Source organism: Notechis scutatus, chromosome 4 (genome assembly GCF_049901735.1).
Source record: "Notechis scutatus isolate UNSWTSFEM ecotype Mainland chromosome 4, rNotScu1.2, whole genome shotgun sequence".
Taxonomy (NCBI): domain Eukaryota; kingdom Metazoa; phylum Chordata; class Lepidosauria; order Squamata; family Elapidae; genus Notechis; species Notechis scutatus.
The window spans coordinates 26,315,459-26,340,314 of record NC_142012.1 but is presented as its reverse complement, the minus strand read 5'-3'; the positions used below and the strand labels follow the sequence as shown (position 1 = coordinate 26,340,314).

Sequence of the window (24,856 nt, the reverse complement as noted above, 5' to 3'; positions counted from 1 at the left end):
AGATTGTTCCAGGAAATTTAAATTTAAAACTTGCAAAACATGGTCTTTTTTAAAAAAATGTATCTCATTATATACCCCAAAGCGCCTATACAATTAAATATTTAAATTAAATTACTACATTTTTCTAACAAATAACTTTCTGGGAGGACCATCAAAAGAAAGAACAAAACTCTGCACAGTTGAGCTTAGAAAAGATATTTGAGAAGGATGGGACATATGGAAAAATATAAAAAAGATTTATATTAATTTATATTAAACTAGATGTTTTAGATGTCTAAATATGATTTTCATGTGAAGGTAACCATAGCCAATTAACTGTGGATCTGTATTTTTACTGGGGGAGATGGGAATAAAACACTATATGCATAATGAGCTCAGGTACAATAGTTAGTCAGACAAGTAAACATGCTCATTGCCATAAAGATGGAAAGGACAATCCTTTTGGGGGTATTTCCAAAATACCCCTGTACCAGAATTGTATTGTATTGACCATGTCAGGCAGGGAAAAAAGGAAGGAGCAGCAACCAGTTAGTCAAGAGTGTGAAATAACTACAGTTTGAGTAATGGCTTCAGCTAATAATAATAATAATAATAATAATAATAATAATAATAATAATAATAATAATAATAATAATAATAATAATAATAATAATAATAATAAGAATAAGAATAATAATAATAGCAGCCGTCAAACAGGATATTCTGCATTTAAAGACACATCAAAATGAAAAGACCACTAAAGTGCCCAATTAAAACCTAATGAGAGCAGTTTAAAAAACTGAATATAATTCAAGTTGTTTAAGCTGGATTTCCAGTTTATAAATATGCACTCTGTGTATACTCACATTTATTTTTACATACATCAGATTTTTAAAGTTTTTACTAAACTTATTAGATACAGGCATATGCATGTTAGAGCTTTTGGAAAAGCTTAAGTGTGTAATTCACACACTTCAAAATCACTTCTTTTAATTGACTGAATGATCTAATTTTGTTCCTTCAGAAATGTTTCAAAACAAATATATATATTTTAAAAAATCAATTACTTTAAATCGCCAAATTCCAGTAGCCACAATTTTTTGTGCAGTAGAGACATAAAAACTAAAAAGAGCGCTTTTTGGTCCTTTGGAAGGCTTCCTACAGGAATATTAGTCGATAAATTGCATTGCTATTCTATGAAACAAAACCTTAGATCAAATAGTAAATATAAGAGGATGAATCTCCTACACTAAATAATGAATGGGATCAAGGAAGTAGTAGAGCATCTTAAAGTGAGTAAATTAAACAGATGGTAGAAGAAAGAAGGGAAAAGGAAGTTAGCATTAACATGAAATTATATAGAAGTTCACCTGCTGTTTTCATGGTCAAAATATGGAGAGGAGTGGCTGCAACAGAAGAGATAATTTAGCAAAAAACAAAAAAGAATGAATGAACAAATGAAATAAAATCAGAAAAGATATCTATCTACAAATGGAAAAGATGAAAACGTTAAACATACAGTATGAAGAGTATACGCGGTAGCTAAGATGGAAGATATATTCCTTTGTAACCTCTTTTAAATGGTAGTCTTGCCCTAAAATCATCTAAAAGGACTTTCATATGTGGAACATTCCCTATTAATGTTCTAGGAAGTCAACAGATGTCAAGAATATGCTGGCTAGCCATACAGGTAGTCCTTGACTTACAACAGTTCATTTAGTGACTGTTCAGTTATAATAGCCCTGAAAAAAGTGACGTGACCATTTTTCACACAACCATTGCAGTATCTCCGTGGTAATGTGATCAAAATTCAGATACTTGTCAATTGACTCATACTTATGACAGTTGCAGTGTTCTGGGGTGATTCATATGAACTCCATTTGCAACCTTTTGACAAGCAAAGTCAATGAGGAAGCCAGATTCATTTAATAACCGTGTTACTAATTTAACATCTGCAGTGATTCACTTAACAACTGTGGCAAGCAAAGGTGTAAAATGGGACAAAACTCACTTAAGAAATGTCTCACTTAGCAACAGAAATTTTGGGCTCAAATGTGGTCATAAATCCAGGACTACCTGTATTTATTGTGGACATGTTTCAGTCCACTTTGCTGGCATGCATGCATGCATGTATTTATGTATGTATGTATATAGTTATACAGCTTTTATGATATCACCATTATACAGCTGAACAATAATCATTTGCATCCATATGATAAGCCAACAATGTTTTAATTAAGCATGATGTGTTTTACTAAATTGTTCTGCATTTAAAAAAAAAACAAATTATAAAAAAGAACAAAACATAATATTGCAGCAGCAAATTACAAAGACCTTAACACTGACTACACAGATAACTTATAACACAATTCTATCTGTATCTGCTAAAAATTCAAAGTTTAATTAAGTTCAATTAATTAATTAATCAATTAAGTTTAATTAAAGCTACCTCTAGGTAACTATATATGCTTGCAACTTCTCAACTTATGGATATTAGTGAAAGTGGATTTAAAAAAAATACCTTCACTTTTACATCCCTTTTTAATTCCCCCCCACACCAAAATCTACTCACTAATATTATTTAATTACTCATATCAGTTCCTTTTCCGGTTATGATAATCTGAAAATATTTTGCATTTAGTTTCCAAGTGTTTTTTTCCATAAATGTTTAGCTCAAATGCTGTCACTATTTCCTGGACCATTTTCAATCTAGATTTATTGCAACACATGTTTTTCTTGTTTGTAGAAAAGTGCAGCAAATTTTCATTTCTTTCTTCCATGGTACTGATCTAAAATTAACAAATATGTCATGTATACTTTGTTCACTTATCTGACAAGACTAACTTTTAAAAAACGTTTCAGAAACTTTATAAATATATTACCACTTTGTAAATTTGTTTGATTTAATTTTTTTTTATAAAGCCTGGTTTCTAGCTGCTAGGTCCTGTTTCTTATCAATCTTTGTGAAGATACTATATTAGCTGAAAGCAAGAAATAGCATTTACCTTGTTAGCAATGATCCAATATCCTTTTTGGAAGACAGGCAGCTAAGAATAACAACTCTAATTATTTGTCAATTTTAAGTACTGGTCCCTCCATATATCTCCCACCCAAAAAAAAGGAGAAGAAGGAAAAAAAAGTAAGACAAAAAAACCTAATTAAAATCAGAAAATTCTCTAATAAAAAAATTTGTGGGCTAATTTTTCTACAACTAAATATATTCAAAAAAGTATACACTATTTGAAATTTACTATTATAATAACCGCTATAGATCCGTATATATATGTTATCTATGTTGAATTAGGACCTCTCAGCTCAGAATCCTCTTGCAAGAAAGAACTGACCAGGAATATCTGTGTAATAGAGACTGTGCATATTTTTCCATGTATATGGACAGATTGCATGGACAAAGCCCAGGCTTAAACAGTTTGTTATAAACTATAGACTACCATTCCAAAAAGTGGAAGACAATACTGTAGAAGCAATCCCAGTCTATCTATAATATACTAATTGCCTACATTTTAATGATGAATTTTAATATACGTGAATATAAGATTTCTTTGATTCAGTATTTTTTCTAAATATAAAATATACTATGTGAATGCTGCTTAAATACTTAGAAAATGTTCTTCTCCCACAGAAGTAACTAAAGACAGCATTGAATTTTTAATTGAATAAATAAATCAGTTCAATACATTGAATTTGTATTCATATTTCCTATTTCATATCCTTCAAAATATTCTCCATATATCTTTTCCAGTATGTTAACACTAAATATGCATAGAAAATACTGGCTAGTCGAAAAGCTGGCTACTGTCATGCTGCCCTGAGAGAAAACCAAGAAACCATTCACATTCAGCATAAGTCAGTAGTGCTTTTGCCCCTAAGTTTTGCTGTCAGTCATTTCAAAGCAGGCATTTGTCTAAATTGATTATAAGGGTGCACCTGTTAACAAAATGTGCAAGACATCAACCTGGAATTGGTAATATAAACAATGTAAATGATTTTTTTCTCCAAATAGTTGCAATCTGAAGATTTCTTACAAGTTTGTTTAAAAGGCCATGAGGATATTTGCTTCTCACAATCTCTCACCTCCAATATATGGTGAAAACTTATCATTAAATTTGATGTTTTATCACACACTATTCATAAAAATGTTTTTTATTTTTATTTTAAAAAACTTTAGCTTAAAATATATCTTTTAACTTTTTTTGTTTAAATACTCATTCTAAAAGTTAGCATTGTGATACTTATACTAAAACCCAGTAAGAACGGGTTTCATTTTCACTTCATTAGAGAGAATTTCACCTCCACACGGATATAAGTTATAAAGTTATTTTATCAGCTGAAGTGAAAAAAGTTGGTTTGGTTTCAAGAACTTTTAATAGCTGCTGAATTAGAACCATACATTTTAACCTTATCCTTTTTTGTTTCTATTCATCTTGCTTCATTGATCCTTCACCTTATCATGAGACCTGTCTACATCTACGCAATGCCACCATGCACAATATGGGTCCTACAGATGAAGCTAATTGGTATAACTTTCCTGTCAAATTAAAGCTTATATCTGAAATGTTTATCACAGGTAGGGTGCTTCTAGATATTCAGAGGATGGAACCTGTGTCATACAAGTCCACTGAGTTTAGTTTATTGTTTTTTTGCATGAAGATGTCTTAAAGGAGGGATCTCTAATCTTTCTGGCTTTGTGGATTGGCGAGTTGCAGAGAGGGAATGGTTCAGCGGAAGCAGCAGGCATGCAAGCTCATGCACGCAGCTCCATTTGAGCAAGAGGTGGGTGGGTGTGCCCTCTGCTCACACAAATGAAGCTTTGCGTGTGACCATGAATACCTGCCGCTTGCGCAAATGGAGCTATCCATGCAACTGCAAATGCCCACCACTTGCACAAATGGAGCTGCACAGGCTTGCACACCGCTTGCACAGTTCCAAACGAGCTGAGGGCCACTACCAGACCATAGCCCGGGGGTTGAGAACTCCTATCTTAAAGAATTGTTTCATGGTACTTTCTGTGTTGAAATTTAAATTTAAAAATTATTCTGGCAGAATAATTAATACAACATCCACAAGTATTACAACAAAAGAGCCAGAAAACTGGATACCATTTATAAGCTAGCATAAAACTGTACCATTCCTATTGACAATTTAACTCCAAATGTTTTCATTATCTAATATTCTATAGGTTGTGAAACATAAATTGCCACAATAACAATACCACATGATTTCAGAAATTAATAAAAATATTTAGAAGTTTGATGTCTGCTAATGTATGTTCAAATTAAAATTTTAAATCCATTTCAAATAGATTTAAATGGGACGATAATAAGAAATAATGTTTTGTAACCATAAAGCCATTACAATAATCAAGAACGGCTTTTCAACATTTTTAACGAAGATGTCATGACAAACATGGCTGAAATTCAAAATATGGTTGAAAATTAAGACTATTATTATTTTTCATTAATGAAATAAATTAATTTAAAAATACGTCTGAATAAAAAATTTGAACAGATTACTTACCCAGAATGAATAGGGCTAGCAGAAAGAGTTATGTTGTCTAAATTATCAGGACTCCAACTTAAACGATATGAATTTCTTTCACCTTCTTTAGTTAATGCAGCTATCTGGAAGAGCAGAGAAATATGTTTTTTCCTTCTTTGCATTGTCTCTAATCAACCCATTAAAATGTTTCTACATTTGAATAATATATATATTATTTTAAATTATTAAAAACTCATGAGATAGAGTAGTAGGAAAAACATAAATTGTACTGAGTGATTACAATAACCTTAGGGTTGCAATGCAATACCCTTCATGTCTATTTAGAAGGAACCAAATGCAATTTACTCCTAAATAAATGTATATAAGACTGAAGCCTTCAGAAAAGTCCTCTTTTAGACTCTCTTGATAAAATATTTTTAAAAGTATCAATTTTAATGTAAATTTGTTTTTAATATTCTAGTATTCTATTATTTCCTATCTAATCTTATTCTAATACTCCTTTTCAAATCCCTTTCTGCAGAACAAGGATTACTATAAAACTATATATTGATTAAATCTGCAAAATAATATGAGACATCTTACCTGGTGACTTGGGATAATGACGGTGTCATCAATCATAGTGCTGTCCCTCAAGTACGAGGTATGGCTCAGTGTACGGGACCTGTCTGAACTGAAGGATCGCAGGCTGGTAGATTGGTATTTGGGCAACATTTTCAGCAGTTGTGATGCAGTAGTGCAGGTAGGATTATGAGCAAAAGCACAGGGGTGAAAAAAGCATGCTGTTAGCAAATAGTGTAACTTCCAGGGGAAATTATTTTAATATACCTCCATTATTCCTTGGAGTTTGTTATGCTTCTGGATTTTCCGTTCCAATGCACATGAACAGAATTACAACATGTTCAATTTTCTGCTTACGAATACATCGTGCATGCTGTGTGACTAATCAGTCCTACATGTTCTTTTTTTTCTGACAGAAAAATCCATTATTTGTCTTTCAAACATGAGGTAATTTTTCTAGAAGAAAAACAGACAGAATCCCCTGGAAGGTACATAGAAAATGGCCAGCCAACTGCTGTTACTACAGTGCAAGATTCTTCTTTTATATGCCAACAGCATTTAAAAGTTTGCAATCACAATCATTACTTATCTCTCACACACAAACAAAACTATAGAAACCATTTGCTGAAGCAATGAGAGATGCAAAGCAAAAAAAAAAGTGACTTACACACAACTAAAGTCTGAGACTAATTTCCCTAAGTTTTGTCAAAACCAAGCTACAAATATATTAAGGCCTCTATGATTTCCACATAATTATAAAATATATATTTCAGATATTCATTTTGACATTTTTGAACAGGAGTAATTGCCAGATGATGATTTTCATTTTTCTAATTCCCTGGAATCATTAAAAACTTAGGGTTACAAATACTGATAAGCATTAAAATATTACCTAAGCAATACAATTTACTACTTCATCATGCTGAACTATACAGGTTATTCAGGACTAATAAAATATCGCATAAATTGCAGAAAATACGTATAATGCTTCTATTTTAATATTTCTTATACTGCATCAGTTGGCCAACTCTGCAGCCAGTAATATGTATGATCATCCTTCTCATTTTGATTGAATGAAACTAGTCAGAACTATATTTTAAGAAGTGGATTGATTTCAGAGACAACAGAACACAATTCATGTTCATGGAACCAAGTTTTCTTTTTTCTTTTCTCATCTCTCACTCCAGCATATTGGATAGCATATGGGAAATGGCTGCTAACATGAACCAAATTTTTCCTTATGTAATAAAGCCAGCTAAATAAGTTTAGAATGGCAAGTTACATAACAATCTGACTAGAGCCAATGCAAAGGGTAACTATTCTCTTGTCTTCATCATTTTTTCTCTGAAATATTATTTTGTAACAAAAGGAGATTAAACAGGAGTAATAGTGTGGCTTATTACATTACTGTGGCTAATTCCAGTCAGAAATCATAGGGAGAAAGGATTGTTTTTTTCTGTCCCATGCTATGATCCTAATACAGTTAAAGAGTCCCCATGACTTTCTGCTGTTCTTTAAAATAAAAGATATGAACCATATCTGATTATTGTTCCTAAATGTATAAAACTTGGGTAGTTAAATTGCCTGTAATAATATTTACCCTTTAAATAAGCAAATTCTGGTCCATTTTTATACTTTTATACTTCTCTAAATACCAGAAGCAGTGACATAAACAATTGGCAAAAGATTTAATAGCCCAAATCCATTACTTCTCATTTAATGATGTATAAGTAACAAGCATTCACACATAAGGACTTTATAAAACTAAAATTATGAGTTTTTGGGCACAGCATTTGACTAATTCTAGTAGTAGTAAAACAAAGCCCACATTATCTGTTCAATACATATTATAATATGGGAAATGTAATTAAATACAGGATTCTTAGTATAAAATAGGGATTTTGCCACTACAAAAATAGTAGAAATTTGTGATGAATTTGTAGAAAAAATGAAAGTGCCTTCTTCTTTAGATACAAAATCAAGAATGTACTATTGTCATATTAAGATAAATTTAATCTTCATTCTATTATTTTATCTGCTTCAAAACCCACTATTACTTTATCAATATTTTTCAAAGCTGGATTTTTCAGCTTTGAAGCAGCACAAAAAAAAGAACATAATTTACTCCTGCTCTGATGCAAGGACTTTTTTTTCTGCAGTCATCAATGTTTTCCCAAAGAATTCATTCCTATTACATCGTACACAGAGCAATTTATTCTATTATTTTCTGATACACTTCATTTAATTAAGAAAAATAAAAATAACTACCGTATTTGCCGGCGTATAAGACGACTTTTTGCCCTGAAAAACATGCCTCCAAGTGGGGGGCGTCTTATACGCCGGGAGGACTCCGACTCCCACTTCGAGCTTGAGTTGCAGCCGGGAGGAGGCTGGGGGGGTGGTGTGTGTGTGTGTGTGTGTGTGTGTGTGTGTGTGTGGCGGGTGTCACTCGCCACGCGCTGCACAACCTTTCCCCCTCTTCCTTCCTTAGCGGTGTGGGAGGAGAGGATTCAAGATCCTCACGTGCGGCGTACTTTTCTTTTCTTTTTTTTCTTTTTGCACGCAGGTTTTGCATGCGGGCGGCTGTAGGTTAAGGATGGGGGCCCCGGGTGGATTATCAGGTTTTACGGTGCTTCCAACATGTGCGAACGGTGGGAGAGCGGAGAAGAGAGCGAGCGGCGCCCGCTGTGTGAAATCCAGCCGTCAAAGCAACACTGGGGAGGCAGGGTATAAATTTACCAGGTTAATGTAGCAATGGTGATTAATGCCCAGAACATTGTTTGCGGGTATTGGGGTGTGTGTGTGTGTGTGTGGTGGTGAGGAGAGGTTGTCCTTTGAATGCGGAAAAGTAGGTGTGACCTTGTGTAGGAAAATAAAGAGATCCTTTTTAGCGTGTTTGGCTTCTTTGCCTCCCTCGTTCGTTTTGACGTGGAGATAATGGCCTTCGGGCGGGAGGGGAAGAAAACGGTAGCTGGATCATTTCAAATTTCACTTACTCTCCTGCCTCACTTCAATATGTCTGAGCGACTCCAGATACTGGAAGACTTTTTGAATGAAAGTGTTACCTCCATTTTTTTTTTAAAGAGGGCCACTTGGGGAAAAAAAAGATTCTAAGGAATTCCTTGTTTCTTGATTAAAGAGAAGGCATTGAATATACTGTTCCTTGGCAGCCTTTTCAGTGTCCGGGTTTTGGTGTGTGTGTGTGTGTGTGTGTGTGTGTGTGTGTGTGAGAGAGAGAGAGAGAGAGAGAGAGAGAGAGAGAGAGAGAGAGAGAGAGAGAGAGAGAGATCAGCTGTATTGAGAAGAGAACGTTTCCTGTGTTCTCATTTTATTTACAACATATTTTACGCTTAATGGTAAGCAATGAAAAATATTTTTAAAACTCATTTCTAAACTCCATAGCTATTTGCATATTCTTGGTTCAAAATTGGATTAGCTCATTTCAAAATTGTCCAAAGCAGAAAAGTGCGTCAAAAAAAAAAAAGTGCAAAAGTGGAAGGTGTGTGGAAGAGGGGGTAGTCTTATACGGCGAGTATATAACAAACTCTATATTTTGAGTGGAAATGTTGGGGGGTCGTCTTATACGCCCAGTCGTCTTATACGCCGGCAAATACGGTATATCAGAACAGAAAATGGCCAGAAAGAGCAGTATCGTAGTATAGTACCCATCACTTCCCGCTGTAAGAAGAAATTTAGCTAGTAGTAATAAGCATTCACATTGTGGCATTTTCTAAAGCTGATTTTTAATTAGCACTTTTCTAGATGTCATTACGGAGTGTGATAAAACTTTGGTTGAGCTAATTCCTAACTGTAGTCAGAACAGATTTTAGTTGTCCTGTAAACTTTACAAACTCTAAAAAGCTTTTCCTTGGCAAGCTTGCAAAATGGATTTGGGGGGAAAAGATGGATGCCTTAAAGAAGAACAGAAAGCATTGCTTCTAGGCCTCATAATACCTACCTGGGCATAGTACTATTGAAAGCATAAAAAGGAAGGAAAATAGAAATAAAAAAAACATGGAACACTTTTAAAGGTCCTCTGAGATTCTAATGAATAAAACAAAACAGTTCTTGAAATGTGGTTGTATAGATGAGGGGTGTCAAACTCAAGGCTTGGGAGACAGATCCAGCCCACCAGTCCACCCTCAAAACAGTAAAGGACTGGCTTGTGGTGCTTCTGCCAGCAAAAACGGAGGTCAGGAGGATTGCATGCAGCCCTCCCAAGCTCCGTTTTCACTGGCAGAGGATTGCAGGAGGCCGTCATAGCCAAAAATGGAACTTGGGAGCCCATGTTTGTTGGCATGGTAACTGGGCCTACAGGCACCCCCAACACAATAGTGAGCTGGCCACATGGACTCCCATCCCTGTCCCCCAAGGTCAAACACAGCCCTGATATGACCCTCAATGAAATCGAGTTTGACAACCCTGGTGTAGATGGATGGTAAGTTTGAAATATCCCACAGCAGAAATCAAGTGGCATTGAGAACAAGCTTTGTTTTCTGTAGTGATGATCCATTTTGAAAGCAAGGTCATTTGTCATGTATAGGCTACATATCCATATCTATTAAAAAAATTTGGTCTGTAACCTTCAATAGCATGAAACAATGCATTATAGGGAAACAATTTTTAAACCTCAAATGTGCAACTTAAAGAGTGCATCTAAAATCTGGGGGCCATTACAGTTGTAGGATTGATATTTGAGGAGGTCTTGAGGCTTTCTAAGCTTGGTTGTTCTCTTGCAGGTGCTTCATTACCAAACTAGGTAACATCATCAATGTTAGTAGAGAGTGCAGTTTGCCCTCATTTTACATTCTAGTGGCTCGAGTCATTAGAATATAAAATAAGAGCAAACCTTTGTATTAGCATTTATAATGTAGTTTGGTAATGAATTGTCTGCAAAAAACAACAACAATCAAGCTCAGAGTATCAAGGACCCCTTATTTCAATCCTGAGCTACAATTATCCTCTATTGGATTGAAATTTGGAAAACGATTATCATAGCCACATAATCATCATTTTCCATAGTCCCTGGCAACATCCCACAAGAAAAGTCAATGGGGAAGCTGACAGGAAATCAGAAGTCACCCCAGCTTCCACTGGGTTATTTTTTAACCTACCTGTTCTCACTTAGGTAAGTTTAGGTAAGGAAGTATTTCTGATACAATGATACAATGGGTCATAGATTGTCTAGGACTAATATAAAATTGTGGGAAGCCAATCTTGGCTGGAAATTAAAGGATTGTATATTGTATTGTATATACAAGCCTGTGAAAGTGCTTAGATAAATATATTTGGGCTGTACAAAACATTTGAACGAGATCCTTCACAATATGCAGTAGCATAAACAATTTCAGAATGGTTAAACTAGCTGCATCTTTTGCGAAACTCACAAGGCTCTTTTGTATATTGTCTGTCTCCACACAATCACTGTGTTTCACTGGAAAGCTAATTTTAACTACCGTAATAACTGCCTAAAAAGTATTTAAAATAGTTGTCCTAAGTAGTTATTTTTTTTCTAGTCTTCTCCAACCTGGAGCATCATTTAAATACCTACAAACATGATTTGTTTTGATGTAATTTTGTTCCTTGATGTGAAGGAAGGCTGACAAGATGAATGTTTATTATTCATGTTATTCTCATCTTTTTTTATACAATAGTAGGTAGATGTTATACATTTACTCCAACAGAACTTATTAGAACTTATTAAACATGTATGTAATTATTATAAATGTTTTTCTGGTTGCACAACTGCATCTTCATTTATGAGTCTGTTTTTATTTATACAACAAAGTCAATGTTGTACTTTCATTTTTAATAATAAAGGATGGAATTTTATTTTAAAGTCCTCTGTTCTGAATATTTTTGATAATTGCATTGTCTAAATTCTTAAATTAAAGAATCTACTGACACATAAAGAAGAAACTAGCCTGTTTTTATACTGTGTCATTACAGAGTTCTGAAATTAAAATCCCTATACCACTTTGTTTTAAGAGATCTGTATTTAACCATATGTTACTAATGCAAAAGACAAATACATTTTCTAAATTTACAATGCAAGAACTGCATTACACATTGTACTCCTTAGATGTTTCTTTTGTTCTATGGTGCAAAATGCTCTTTTATAACTGAATACCTAAAAAGCAGAGCTCTCAGAAACTTATAAAAGAACAAATAGACTTTTACAATTGTTACTGCTAACATCTTTTCCGGCAGAGTTTATTTTTCTTCTTAATGAAGCATATTTCGTTTAAGTATCTCCTGAATATTTTTTTCCTCACGCCTTTTAAGAAATAAAACAGATCTATTTCCTCCCTAATAATCATCTGCGTTTTGAGTGGCTGCTCAGAAAAAAATAATACAGATAATTGCAGTAGGAAAATTCCTGTATTGTTCATAAAGTGGTACCTGTCAGAGTGGCCTCCTTCCAGGCTGTATCTCAGATAGTTCATGCCATCTAAGAACTGGCTACTAGGTAAGGAATCATCACCTAGTTCCTTCAAATCTTCAGGTCTCAGATATTCTCCCCCATCTCCTGTCATTGTGTCATCACCTTCATTCAATACACAAATTCCCAAAACCAGTCATCAATAGAATTCTTTTAGAATTTGAATGAGACACATAAAACAGACATGGTTACTGTCACTCTTAAAGCACAGCAAGCACAAAGAGTTAATATATCTTAAGGAAACTCTAGTCAGTTTCATAGGATTAAATTAATATAAGATCTCTACAAATCACATATAATCATTCGTCTTGTGCCAGAGTGAATAGTATTAGTAGGACTAATTCCCTGAGTTTTACTTCTGGGATTCTGGAAAAATCTCTGAATATTTTCAATATAAGAAAAGGGAATGTTGTGTCTCTATAAATCTATAAATCAAAAATGATATGACAATAATGACTGAAATATGGCATATAACGTTATAATACTGTAACTCAATCATTATTGCCATATCATTCTTTTGTCTTCCTGGTAGAACTCTCTGCCTTGACTCATTCTCTGAAAATCTGTTTTTTTTTTTTTTTAGGAAGATATTTGTTGTGTAGGAAATGTAAATCTTAACCATTGCTTTATTAGTTACAAAAATTATCTGAATGAACTATTTAAATCAATGTTTGTTTTATATTATGTATAAGAATTTCAAGACTAATGTAGGAATGCAGAATGGACAGATATGAACATTCTAGGCAAATAAAATTTATATCAGAAATGTAGACTGATTTGAAGAAAAACTAATTCAGGCTATAGACGAATCCCTATATGTTTGTTTATTTATTGATAGGTTGATTTCATCTATCCATCTCATTTTGAGAACTCTGAGCAGCTAACAGTTAAAAACACCGTAATAAATGCCACAATAATAAACACACAATTGGCTTTGTATTATCTGTTTTAATAGTGGTTATCCAAGATCACAGGCAGTAGTCTTTCCCATGACTTGCTATCTGATTATTTGAATTCAAATGTCACTGACACTGATCCTGGAATTATGAAGAGCACCATGTGTATAACTGCACTGTGGCCTGTCCCAGAGAGAAAGCTTGGGTTCTGTGAAATATTTTCACATTTCCTAGCAGTGTAACCCAACTGTTAGGTGACTTACATTCCTAACATATATATTACATGCATTTTTGGGGAAATTAAAATAGTCTCACTGTCAACTCATCAACATCCCTGGATTGATGTGATAATCATATTATCTTCTTGCCCATCAAGTAACTGATATTAATTAACAGCTAAGTAGGGCATTACCTTAAAGACAGTGAAGAGATTTCTTTATTGGAAACATTACAGAAAGCCGTAGCTCTGGATTTGGGTATCTACTTTCAGTCTTTTTATAGTGTTGTTCTTCATTTTGTAACCATGGTTACTACTCAGGTCAAAGTTTTGAAAATATTACCCCGCTGCTTTAAAGAGTCATGTTGTCTGGTTAAAGACTCAAAGAATTAGGAGTTAAGTAATTGCAGATGAACATCATATCTTGTTAGTCAAGTATAACTCTGAAAGCACATCAGGAAGCTAGGAAAATAAAAACACCAACATCTGCTTTTACTTCATGATGAGAAGTGGGGCTGTCAAATGCCACAGCTACAAATGTCCATGTGAATCTTTTGAAAAGTAATAAATTTAGGAACTGTCTATATTAAATAAATGCATTGCATATTCTAATACTTTACATGTGATAACTCTAGAATTTTAAAACTATTTTTCTGAAAATCTCAATAGTGTGAATAGTTTACCTGCTTTAATGCCAAATCTATCAAATTAAGTCTTCAATAGTGGTGAATATATGTAGATTAGATTTAGGAGGAGGGTGAAGGTTTGTTCTCCAAGCTTGTGGGTTGTTTGTGAACATTTCATTCAGGGGTGGGATTCACATTTTTTAACAACCAGTTCTGTGGGCGTGGCTTAGTTGGTGGGCATGGCTTGGTGGTCATGTGACTGGCTGGGCATGGCCAACTCAATATCACTCACATTGAGGCACGCATCTCCTCACCTGGCCTCTCATGACTGTGGGGATGCTGCAACAGTCGTAAGTGTGAAAAATGCTTAGAATGTTAACAACCAGTTCTACTGAATAGGTGCAAAACTGAACAAGGAGAGATTTAACCTGGAAATAAGGAAAAACTTTCTGACAGTGAGAACAATCAACCAATGAACAGCTTGTCCTCGGAAGTTGTGGGAGCGCCATCCCTTGAGACTTTCAAGAAGAGATTGGACTGCCATTTGTCAGAAATGGTATAGGGTCTCCCGCTTGGATGACCTACAAGGTCCCTTCCAACTCTGATTATCTATTATCTGTTATCTGAACCTGTAGAATCCCGCCCCTGATTTCATTACCAGGCTAAGTAACATCTTCAGCGGAGTTTAAGGGATGTCAGTGTCAATGTTCTTCTGTTTATAAGAGCTTCAGGTGTGGATGGGTCAAGTGAGGGTCTTGTGATGGGTCAGTTGGGAGTCATCAGTGAGAGACTTGTGATGGGGAGTTACATCAGGTCAGGGTCACTGGGAGGTGAACTGTTGGTGAGAGGTTGCATGGGTTGGTTGAGAGTTGGTGCTTTCTCTGGTTAGCTGTGTGATTGATTTGGATTCTGAGTGGTCCATAGGATGGTTGTAGGTCAATGTGTCTGTTGACGGAATTGCTTGTGGAGTGCCGGGCTTTGATGAACTCACAAACATGGCAGGTGGTAGCATGGCCGATGATTTTTGTTGCTCCAATCAAACTGGTGGTGTTTGGTATCAGTGTGAGTAGAGATTGAGGACTTGGGATCATGGCATTTGACTGCCAGCTGGTGTTCATGGGTCCTGGTTTTTAACTGGTGTGAAGTTTGTCCCATGCAAACTTGGTTGCAATGGTTACAGTTGATTTTGTAGATTACATTGTTTCTTTCATCCTTCTCTCTCTTGTGTTTGGTTCTGGATAATGCCTGCTGAAGTGTGGCTGTGGGTTTGTGGGCTATTCCTATTATTAGGTGTTGGAGAATTCTGGCTGTCATTTCCAACACCCCTTTTGTGCATGGTACAGTTAGTTTTTGCATGGCGGTTGGTTGTGTTGTGTGTAATGATTTGGGCATTACCTGCCCATCATAAGACCCTCACTTGACACACCCACACCTGAAGCCCTTATAAACAGAAGAACACTGACACTGACATCCACTACACTCTTACGTTACCTAGCCTGGTAATGAAACATTTGGAAACCAACCCTGGAGAACGAACATTCACCCTCAAATTAAGAGTCTCCAGGAGCTACACACTCCTAATACTACATTAAATTCTTCCATTTTTCTGTCTTTTCAACTTTCTAACACAGAGATGGACATTTTTTTTAGCAGAAGCCTCAGCATCCTTGATTTAAAAAAGGTGAATTGGATCATAGGATCAAAACCTTTTTTTATGTGCGTAAGTACATGCTGTGCATCAAAAGATGGTGACTGCTGGTGGATATTTCTCTCTTCGTTCCTTACTTTTAGCATCATTCTGGATTCATAATGACAGCTTATGGGGTTTAAGATGTAAAACATGTTTACAATAAATAAAAAAAATAAATGTTTTGGCCATGTACAAACATACATTCAATCATAAAATCCACCAAGTTACTGAAATAAGTTGATGCAAATTATATATATAAAGCTGTGTTTTGCATATTATACAGTAGCATATGTGCTATGGATTGCAGAATTGTGTAAAGCATAGCAACTATGATGGGCGATTTCCTACTTCAAATGTGACAATATTTATTAAGTCAACTTTCTTCTTAATGACAGGCTTGTCTCATAACTTCATTCTTCTATATTAATCAAATAATACTGAACTGCTTACAAAATGCTGATGTATAAGAAATGTTACGGTGTCTCATTTTATTTTAAATTAATAACATTTGAAATTATAGGATTATTAAACTTTTAATTAACATTGTAAGACATTCCCAAAATGATAACTCAAATTCATATTAGTAATAGTTTAAGCTCTTTTTCTCCATTTGGAGAACATGCACAGATGCACAATCAAATTTAATGTCTAAGTGTTAGGTGCTCAAATCTATTTTTAAACAAGGAAATCATTTAAGCTAGATTAAAAATATTTTTTTTATTCTCCAACAGTTGTTTCCACGGTACCTGCATCACTAAAGGCTTCCTCATCAGTGGAATGGTCATAATCAGAATGTTTTAAAGCTGCATAATACATACATTAATTTTAGGGGAAATTGTTTACAAAGGAATGTATAAGGAACAAAGTTACATTATAGGTAATCCTCATTTAGTGACCACAATTGCTTCCAGTGACTCTGTCATTAAGCAAAGCAATTGTTAAATGAAATTATTTCTCCATGCTATACTTATGATTTTATTTCAGCAATCAAAAGCCTTCAGTGTGAAATTGTCAGATCTTGTCAGTTTTAGGCAGCAGCTGCAAGCAGAAATTTCTAGCCAACCAATTAAGGTCACTGAAGTGACTTTGTTACTTGCAATTAGCACACTGAGGGATGTGCCACACTGCTGACAAAAGCAGCTCAGGAACAGGACAAGCAACACATCAGAGACAGGACAACACTGTGATATAATACTGACTCTAACAGTGAACACATGACTGAAAAACAGACACCCTGAAGGGCTTAAATACAGGCAATGTCCACAAAGTTACATTACCGTTAGCTTCATAATTTCAAAAAGTCATGTTTGAGACAGTTGCTAAATGAGGATGACCCAGGGGTGGGATTCAAAATTTTTAACAACCGGTTCTATGGGCGTGGCTTAGGTGGTGGGCGTGGCTTGGTGGTCATGTGACTGGGTGGACATGGCTTGGTGGTCATGTTATTGGCTGGGTGTGGCCAACTCAATATCACTCACATCGAGGCACGCACTCTTCGCCTGGCTCGCATGACTGAGGGGATGCTACAACAGTCGTAAGTGTGAAAAATGGTTATAAGTCACTTTTTTCAGTGCCATTGTAACCTTGAATGGTCACTCCACACAAGCCAAGTACCAGCAAAGGAGGGGAAAAAAACTCCAGAGAAGTTCCTGAGACAGGAAGTCTAGTCCTGCCAAGAATGTAATAAGGGTTAACGGAGAGGCAGTTTCTGTAAGCAACACCAGAATGTTTCCTTCCTGCCTTCCTTACAGGATTAGGCCAGTAATTTCTTCTAACAACCGGTTCTCCGAACTGCTTAGAATGTTAACAACCGGTTCTAGCAAATAGGTGCGAACCTGTAGAATCCCACCCCTGGGATGACCTGTAATATGCTTCATTTGAAAATCATGACGTACATAAGCTATACGATCCATTTTGAGAACACATTAAGGTTGGGGGGGGGGGGGGTTATGTTTTAGGGGGGGGGGGGGGGGGGGGGGGGGGGGGGGGGGGGGGGGGGTGTGTTTTTGTTGGGTTTGTTGTTAAAATCAATAAAACTTTTATAAAAAAAAAAACAATAATGTGTGTATGCTTGCAGGCAGTTTACACTAAGGAAAATGGCATTGGGATAATTGATTTTCCTATAATTGATAATTGTTAGTACCTCTGAATCAGTATTGTCTTTTTTTCCAATTTTGCATGCCATAGCCCAGGGACATCTGAAACAATAGTAACTGGCTTCCAAATGGCAACAAAACATTTTGTAAACACAGAAATGTGGAGGAGTTTTGTTTGCCTATTTGTGCCGGCCACTTTAAAGCCAATTATTGTCATTATGGGTGCTACTACTATGGCCCAGACTATTCAAAATGTCACAGATATTTTACTTAATAAAAAACATGTCTACAGCTGAATATATATATAAAAATATTATCATCAGGCTTCTGTATTGTGTTCGTCTGTGAGATGGCAGATGAGATTCTTCCGAAACCTTGCTACAACTTTAAAAGCACAACTATAATGATGTGGGAAAATACCCGAAGAAAGCTGAATACCATACATGTAAGTACCTGCGAAAACTTAAGAAGACATATATTATATATATATTAGTAAGTTTGGTACATATTTCAATTTATATTTCTATTTTCAGTAAGATTTAAGTACTTTTAACTTTTCTACAACTTTAACAACTACCCATGATGAAAGCAATAAATACATTTTATAAATACATACATAAAGAAACCAAGTGGTTCATAATGAACTCACCTTCCTCATCAGAAACATCCAAAATTTCAGTCATAGTCTCAGGTACATTGAGCTTGTGCTTTTCGGTGACAGTCTGTAAAAAAGAGAGGTCATTTGTTTCTCTCTATCTTTGTCTAGATGATTACAAAAAAGAAGATTGTGTTTAAATTCAATTCTTTTTTTAACAAAAGTATTAATTGGTGAGATGCCTGATTTTCAGATACTCAGCTGCCTATGCATAAAGCCACACTAAAGAGATATTTAAGTTAGCAGTAAACTTGTTCAAATATGACATTTTCATGTCACAGTAAATTCTTTTCCTAAACAGCAACTCTTTGGACTTCATCTTAAGAACTGAAATTTCTTTTTTTAAAGAATTAATTTAATTGTTTGAATGTTTTTTAAAAAAGTTACACAGCAAGATATTTTTATAAAAATATATAAATATAAATATTATAAACATATTTATAAAAAATGTCCCTCCATTTGAATACCTATTCCCTAAGATACAGTAAGTTTAAACACAATGTTAAAGATATTTGTGAACCTTAAAAGTCTGTTCTACTTAAAACTGTTCCTCCTTTATATTTTTCTGCTTCTCTACAAATATCAAGAGTCTTGTCACTGCCAAGCACATGGATCATGTTTGCATCTACTATTAAAAGGATTAGGTTAGTTTTGGTAAATTATTTGTAAATAGCAGGCTTCAGTGTGCTCCATTGTATAAGCTTGATGGGTAGAGAACCAAATAATTTCAATATTTTAAAATACTAACAAGTATAAGATGAGGAACATTTCTGTTTTTAACCCATCCACTTCTGCCTCAAATCCCTTGTTCGTACCAAGTGACTATCGTTTTTAAGCTGGATATCTAATAAATCCAAGCTCACTTTCATATTTGATGTAAATATGAAAATATGAAATTTAGTTAGTCATTAACTAAATAAATGAATATAATGTGGAAGATGGAGTCAAAGCTTTAAGAGTGATATAAAATTGCCTTTTCTTAATTAATAAATAAAATATTCAAAGTAAACAATGAATGAAGCATCTAGTAAATACATCTAAAGTATGATTTAACTGCACCTCCATTACCTTCCTAGTTACAAAATTTTTGTTCACTTCTTCGTTGCAATATGAAAACCTTTCTATAATCAGGGATACAGAAAGTTCCTATATTGGCTGCCCACAGGAACCCTTCCCCAATATCATAATGATAATGAAATATGACCCAAATAACTAAATATTAAAGGCAATGCACAATTGACATGAAATTTAACTGGAAATGTTTATAGATTTGTAGAAAAGGCATAAAATTCAAATATCACTGTGAGCTATGTTTTATTACATTTATGTATATGCTTAACACTTCTCCCATATGGATATACCGATAAGTATTGAATTACACTGGACGTAATTAATTTACTCCTTTTAAAAGATACCTGAAATAAACAAAACCAGAATAAAATAATGGGGAAAAAAAAGTCTGCTGTACTCACAGTTGTAGTGGTGATTACTTCCTCTGTTACAACCTTTAATGTATCTACGACTGAGATGTATCCCAGACGCTTAGCAATCGCTAATGCAGTGTTGCCGTTCTGAAGGAGGAGAGAAGGGAAAGGAATACTGTGACATGAACCAATGAGATCACACCCAGAACTAAATGAACCAACATTTCCATCCAAAAGAAGTCATTCACTATGAAAAAAAACCTTTGCAACTTTGCTCAGACTATAGCAGCAATTGCCATGGAAACATAAACTCAGAACATCTGTCTGTTATGCTGTATTTTTTTAAAGTGCACACTTTTTAATAATTTAACCCACAGCTTTCTGCATCTCATTAGATTTTTTTTATTTGCTACGTGTGTTCTTGAATAATTTTGACAAAAAGCTTTTAATTGGCAGTGATTTTGATGGTAGTGTTAATAGAACCCAGATACAGCAGAAATGTAAGAGGTTCCAACTCAGAAATATTAGACCAAATATGGACATGGTACAGCTGATGCATACCCAGAAAACAAAAACAAAAAAAAAGATTCAGTATATTTTAAATGTGTTTATATACATTCTTTCATTTACAAAAAAACCCTCAAATATACAATATTCAGACTCTAAAGTGTATTTTTTTTTACTTTAGGAAAAAAAGAACTAACTTTGTTTTAATTGCCAATATAGTAATGTAATAAGTTAATACAGAAGTGATAACTATTGTTCTGTATCTGTATTATTGTTTCAGCATCATGCCGTTTCCTCGTTGTTAATTTAAAAAAAAAGAATAGTAAACATACTAGTATCACAATATTATCTAACCCAGGGTGTCAAACTCGTATGGCCACGTCTTTGTCACATGATGTATCGCAACTTTTCCCCCCTTCACTAAACCAGCATGTGATGCATCCGGCCTGTGGCCCACGAGTTTAACCCCCCCTGATCTAACCAATCTGAATTCCTTTAACTAATTCTCTATGAATTAAAAAAATGATACATTGTATTGAATCAATGTTTATAGAAGGATCAGGTAAAGGAAACCAATCAGATCTGCCTCTGCTACAGTAGAATGAGTGTCAAAAATAGGTCTGTAGCAATAGCAATAGCACTTAGACTTATATACTGCTCCATAGAGCTTTACAGCACTGTCTGAGCAGTTTACAAAGTCAGCATATTTCCAACAATTTGAGTCCTCATTTTACCAACTTCGGGAAGGATGGAAGTCTGAATCAACCTTGAGCCGGTCAGGATCGAACTCCTGGCTGTGGGCAGAGTCAGCCTGCAGTGCTGTATTGCAACCACTGCGCCACCATGACTCATGTGATAAAGTTCGTGTTTCACTATTACCATTGCATCATATTGTTTTTCAGCAGCTGCATGTTTAATCATAAACTATGACGACATGCATATATTGTATGTGCAATGATATCATTCTATAGTTTAAAGACTTCATGTATACAATACATACCATTTTTTTCTTATTAATTGTAATTTCTTTTTAGCTGACATACTACAAGTTCTCCAAGTAGTCACATCCCTCCATCTGATCCCAGCTGACTAATCTAATTTACCTTTTAAGACATTTTGGAGTTCAAAACTTAAAAACAAATCATTGCAAGTATATAAGTAAGTATTCCACAATCTTACCGCAGTGATTGCATTTGGTTTGGCCCCATGTTGAAGAAGAACATTGATGATGTGAGTGTGACCTTGCTGGGCAGCTTGGTGCAGAGGAGTGTATCCATTCTGAAATTAGTGGTAGTTAGCATGTTTAAGAATATAAAGGGGACAAAAATCCTAAAATGCAGTTATTTTAATATTCTCCTGATTTCACAGAAGCATTAACCACAGTGATGCCAGCTGTTTTCATCAGGCAGCGAACACCAATGACCAATTTTTTCATATATTATTAATGATAGAAGGTAGGCTAACATTGATCAAATCCCTATTAATTTTTAGAAATTAAGATTTTAAAAAAGCAATCAATGGGTCAACGAAAACAAGACTTTAGGTTACCATGAAATTTGATTGTGTTGATGTTCTGTAAAATTATAAACTATATCTCTTATTTTGGCATATGTAACTGTCTTTCAAGTTGCTGATGTTTTATTTGGAGCGGGGGAAGAGAGATAGGAAAACTAAAGTAAGCATTTATATGTTTTGCTCCGTGTTACACATATTCTGCTTACCTACAACCTGCAATTTTCACAGCTTTTTTGTCTTAAGCCTGCCAACAATATTCCTGTTAAATTCTCACTATTGTAACACCATTGAATTTATTCTAAATAATATTGAAAAAGATTCAAATGAGCAAATGGGGAAGTGAGCAATGATAGTTTGGTGGTCCCACATGCTCTGGAGCAAATTTAACTTTAAAAACCCAGAATTTTTAATTCTAGTTTTCCTATGCAAATAGCCAAGTATTCCCTCCTGGACTGCTTCTCAACTCAGGAAGCAACCAGGTTTACATAATACAGAGGTAGAATAATATTAACTATATATAACAAGAAAGTGAAATTTTATGATTCTTGTACATTTAAAATTTAAATTACTTTAAATTATATCTACTTATATTTATTTACAGTACATTTTTTACAGTCATACAGTTGTTTTCCTAATTTTTTTCTTGTAAATCTTTTCAACCAGGCTTATCTTTTAAGGGTTCCCGCACATAACACTGGTATGGAAAATTCAGAAATAAACATATATTTCCATAGAAGTACTCTACCAATGCCATCATTTTATTTATAAATGTAGTCCAGCATTTTATTTCTCACAGCCCTGAGGTACTTACAAACACCTTTCCTACTGCTATTCTTCTACAGCTGATATTTGAAAGCATGCTATTCCCAACCCAGAAGTAACCCTCGGTTAAGCATGATTAAGGTTAAGATACTTTTCAAATTGTATCCTCCATGATTTTATACTATCTCCTTTCAAGCCATCCAGGTTAATGGCCATTACTAAACTTTATAGTATAGTATAAATTACTTATGCAATATGTTAGTGGTCCCCAACTCCTAGTTTTTGGACTGGTACTGGTCCGCGGCCCATAGGGAACCGGGCCGTAGAAGTAATGAGAAAGCACATGAAGCTCCATTTGTGTATATAGTAGGCCTATGTGTGAAACCAACCCCTTCTTCCTGCCACCACCGCTGCTGATGTGCTAAGCTATAAAGATTGGGGATTGCTGTACTGTGTGGAAAGGTCGTTTTTGTCCATTTCAAATCTCCTTCAAATCAGCTTTTTTGATGGTTCCTGGTCCTGATTTTTAGAGAAGGAAAAAATATTTTCTGTGGAGACTTTCTCTATACATTCAGAATTTTATACACCTCAGTCACATCTCTCCACTTTTTTTTTCCAAACTCAAACTTTCTAAAACCCTTTCTCATGCAGATGATGTTCAAGGGCTCTGATCATTTGGGCTGGTCTTTTTGGCACTTTCCCCAGGTATGTTATAGTCTTTATCAAGTGTAGCAGCCAGATTTTACAGCCAGACATACTCAGTGGTGGATTCTACCAGTTCACACCTATTCGCTAGAACCGGTTGTTAACATTCTAAGCAATTCAGAGAACCGGTTGTGAGAAGAAATTATTGACCTAATCCTGTAAGGAAGGCAGGAAGGAAACATTCTGGTGTTGCTTACAGAAACTGCCTCTCCGTTAACCCTTATTACATTCTTGGCAGGACTAGACTTCCTGTCTCGGGAACTTCTCTGGAGTTTTTTTTCCTTCTTTTGCTGGTACTTTGTTTGTGTGGAGTGACCATTCAAAGTTACAATGGCACTGAAAAAAGTGACTTATGACCATTTTTCACACTTACGACTGTTGCAGCATCCCCAGTCATGAGAGGCCAGACGAAGAGATGCATGCCTCGATGTGAGTGATATTGAGTTGGCCACGACCAGCCAATAACATGACCACCAAGCCACATCAACCCAGTCACATGACCACCAAGCCACGCCCACTAACTAAGCCATGTCCACAGAACTGGTTGTTAAAAAATTTGAATCCCACCCCTGGACATACTGTAGATTTGTATAATGGCATTATGTTTGAATTTTCATTATTAGTTCCTTTCCTAGGGATCCCTACATAAAATATGCCTTTTTCACAGTGCTGTTTACTTTGTATGTACTATGATGCCCAGATCTTTTTCTGTCATTAATATGTATTATCTGAGGAACTATCACACCCGTGTTGCCCCACCCACACTGACATGCTGTCAAGGAATTTCAGTCAAGGAATTTCAACTGGCAGGGTGCAGGAGAAGAGCCTTTTCTGCCATGGCTCCTGCCCTCCTGGCGCATTATGTCCCTAAGGTATGATCTGCACCTATCCTTCTGGTCTTCTGAAAGAGCTTGAAGACCTGGCTTGGACAATTGGCATGGGGGTGGGTCATACGTGAGCAGGGGTTATACTTGAAGTGGTTAATGGACTGAGATAAGACCTCAGCTGCTCCTGTATGCACCTTGCTCTCTCTTCCTTGCCATCTTTTTGTTTTAATTTTTTTAATCAATTTGAGCATTAGTATTTATTATTTTAATGTTTTCTCTTGTTGTTTGTATGGGTTGTAAGCTATCTAGATTCACCTCGAGGTGAGATGGGTAGCATATAAGCTTAATAAATTAATATGAAAATACAGTATTTACAGTATTTACAGGATGCACTACCATTTTACACTTATGATTTTAAAATAAGTATAACACTGTACCAT

General features: G+C 35.1%; 1 protein-coding gene across 7 annotated transcripts in view; it reads right to left on the bottom strand.

Moving 5' to 3' along the window:
• The window catches only part of ANK2 (ankyrin 2), a 279,598-nt gene that overhangs the window by 50,205 nt on the left and 204,537 nt on the right, over positions 1-24,856 (bottom strand). For 5 of the 7 annotated variants that reach the window (XM_087962977.1, XM_087962978.1, XM_087962976.1 and 2 more), the window contains 7 exons: positions 21,787-21,885; positions 20,149-20,247; positions 18,671-18,743; positions 12,457-12,601; positions 6,079-6,181; positions 5,515-5,618; positions 2,985-3,026 (listed from right to left, as the gene is read on the bottom strand). In XM_087962977.1, coding sequence (XP_087819103.1) covers positions 2,985-3,026; positions 5,515-5,618; positions 6,079-6,181; positions 12,457-12,601; positions 18,671-18,743; positions 20,149-20,247; positions 21,787-21,885 — 665 coding nt within the window. Of the gene's footprint in view, positions 1-1,349; positions 1,386-2,984; positions 3,027-5,514; positions 5,619-6,078; positions 6,182-12,456; positions 12,602-18,670; positions 18,744-20,148; positions 20,248-21,786; positions 21,886-24,856 lie in introns of all 7 variants that reach the window. The other 2 variants (XM_087962973.1, XM_087962979.1) reach the window with 1 other exon arrangement.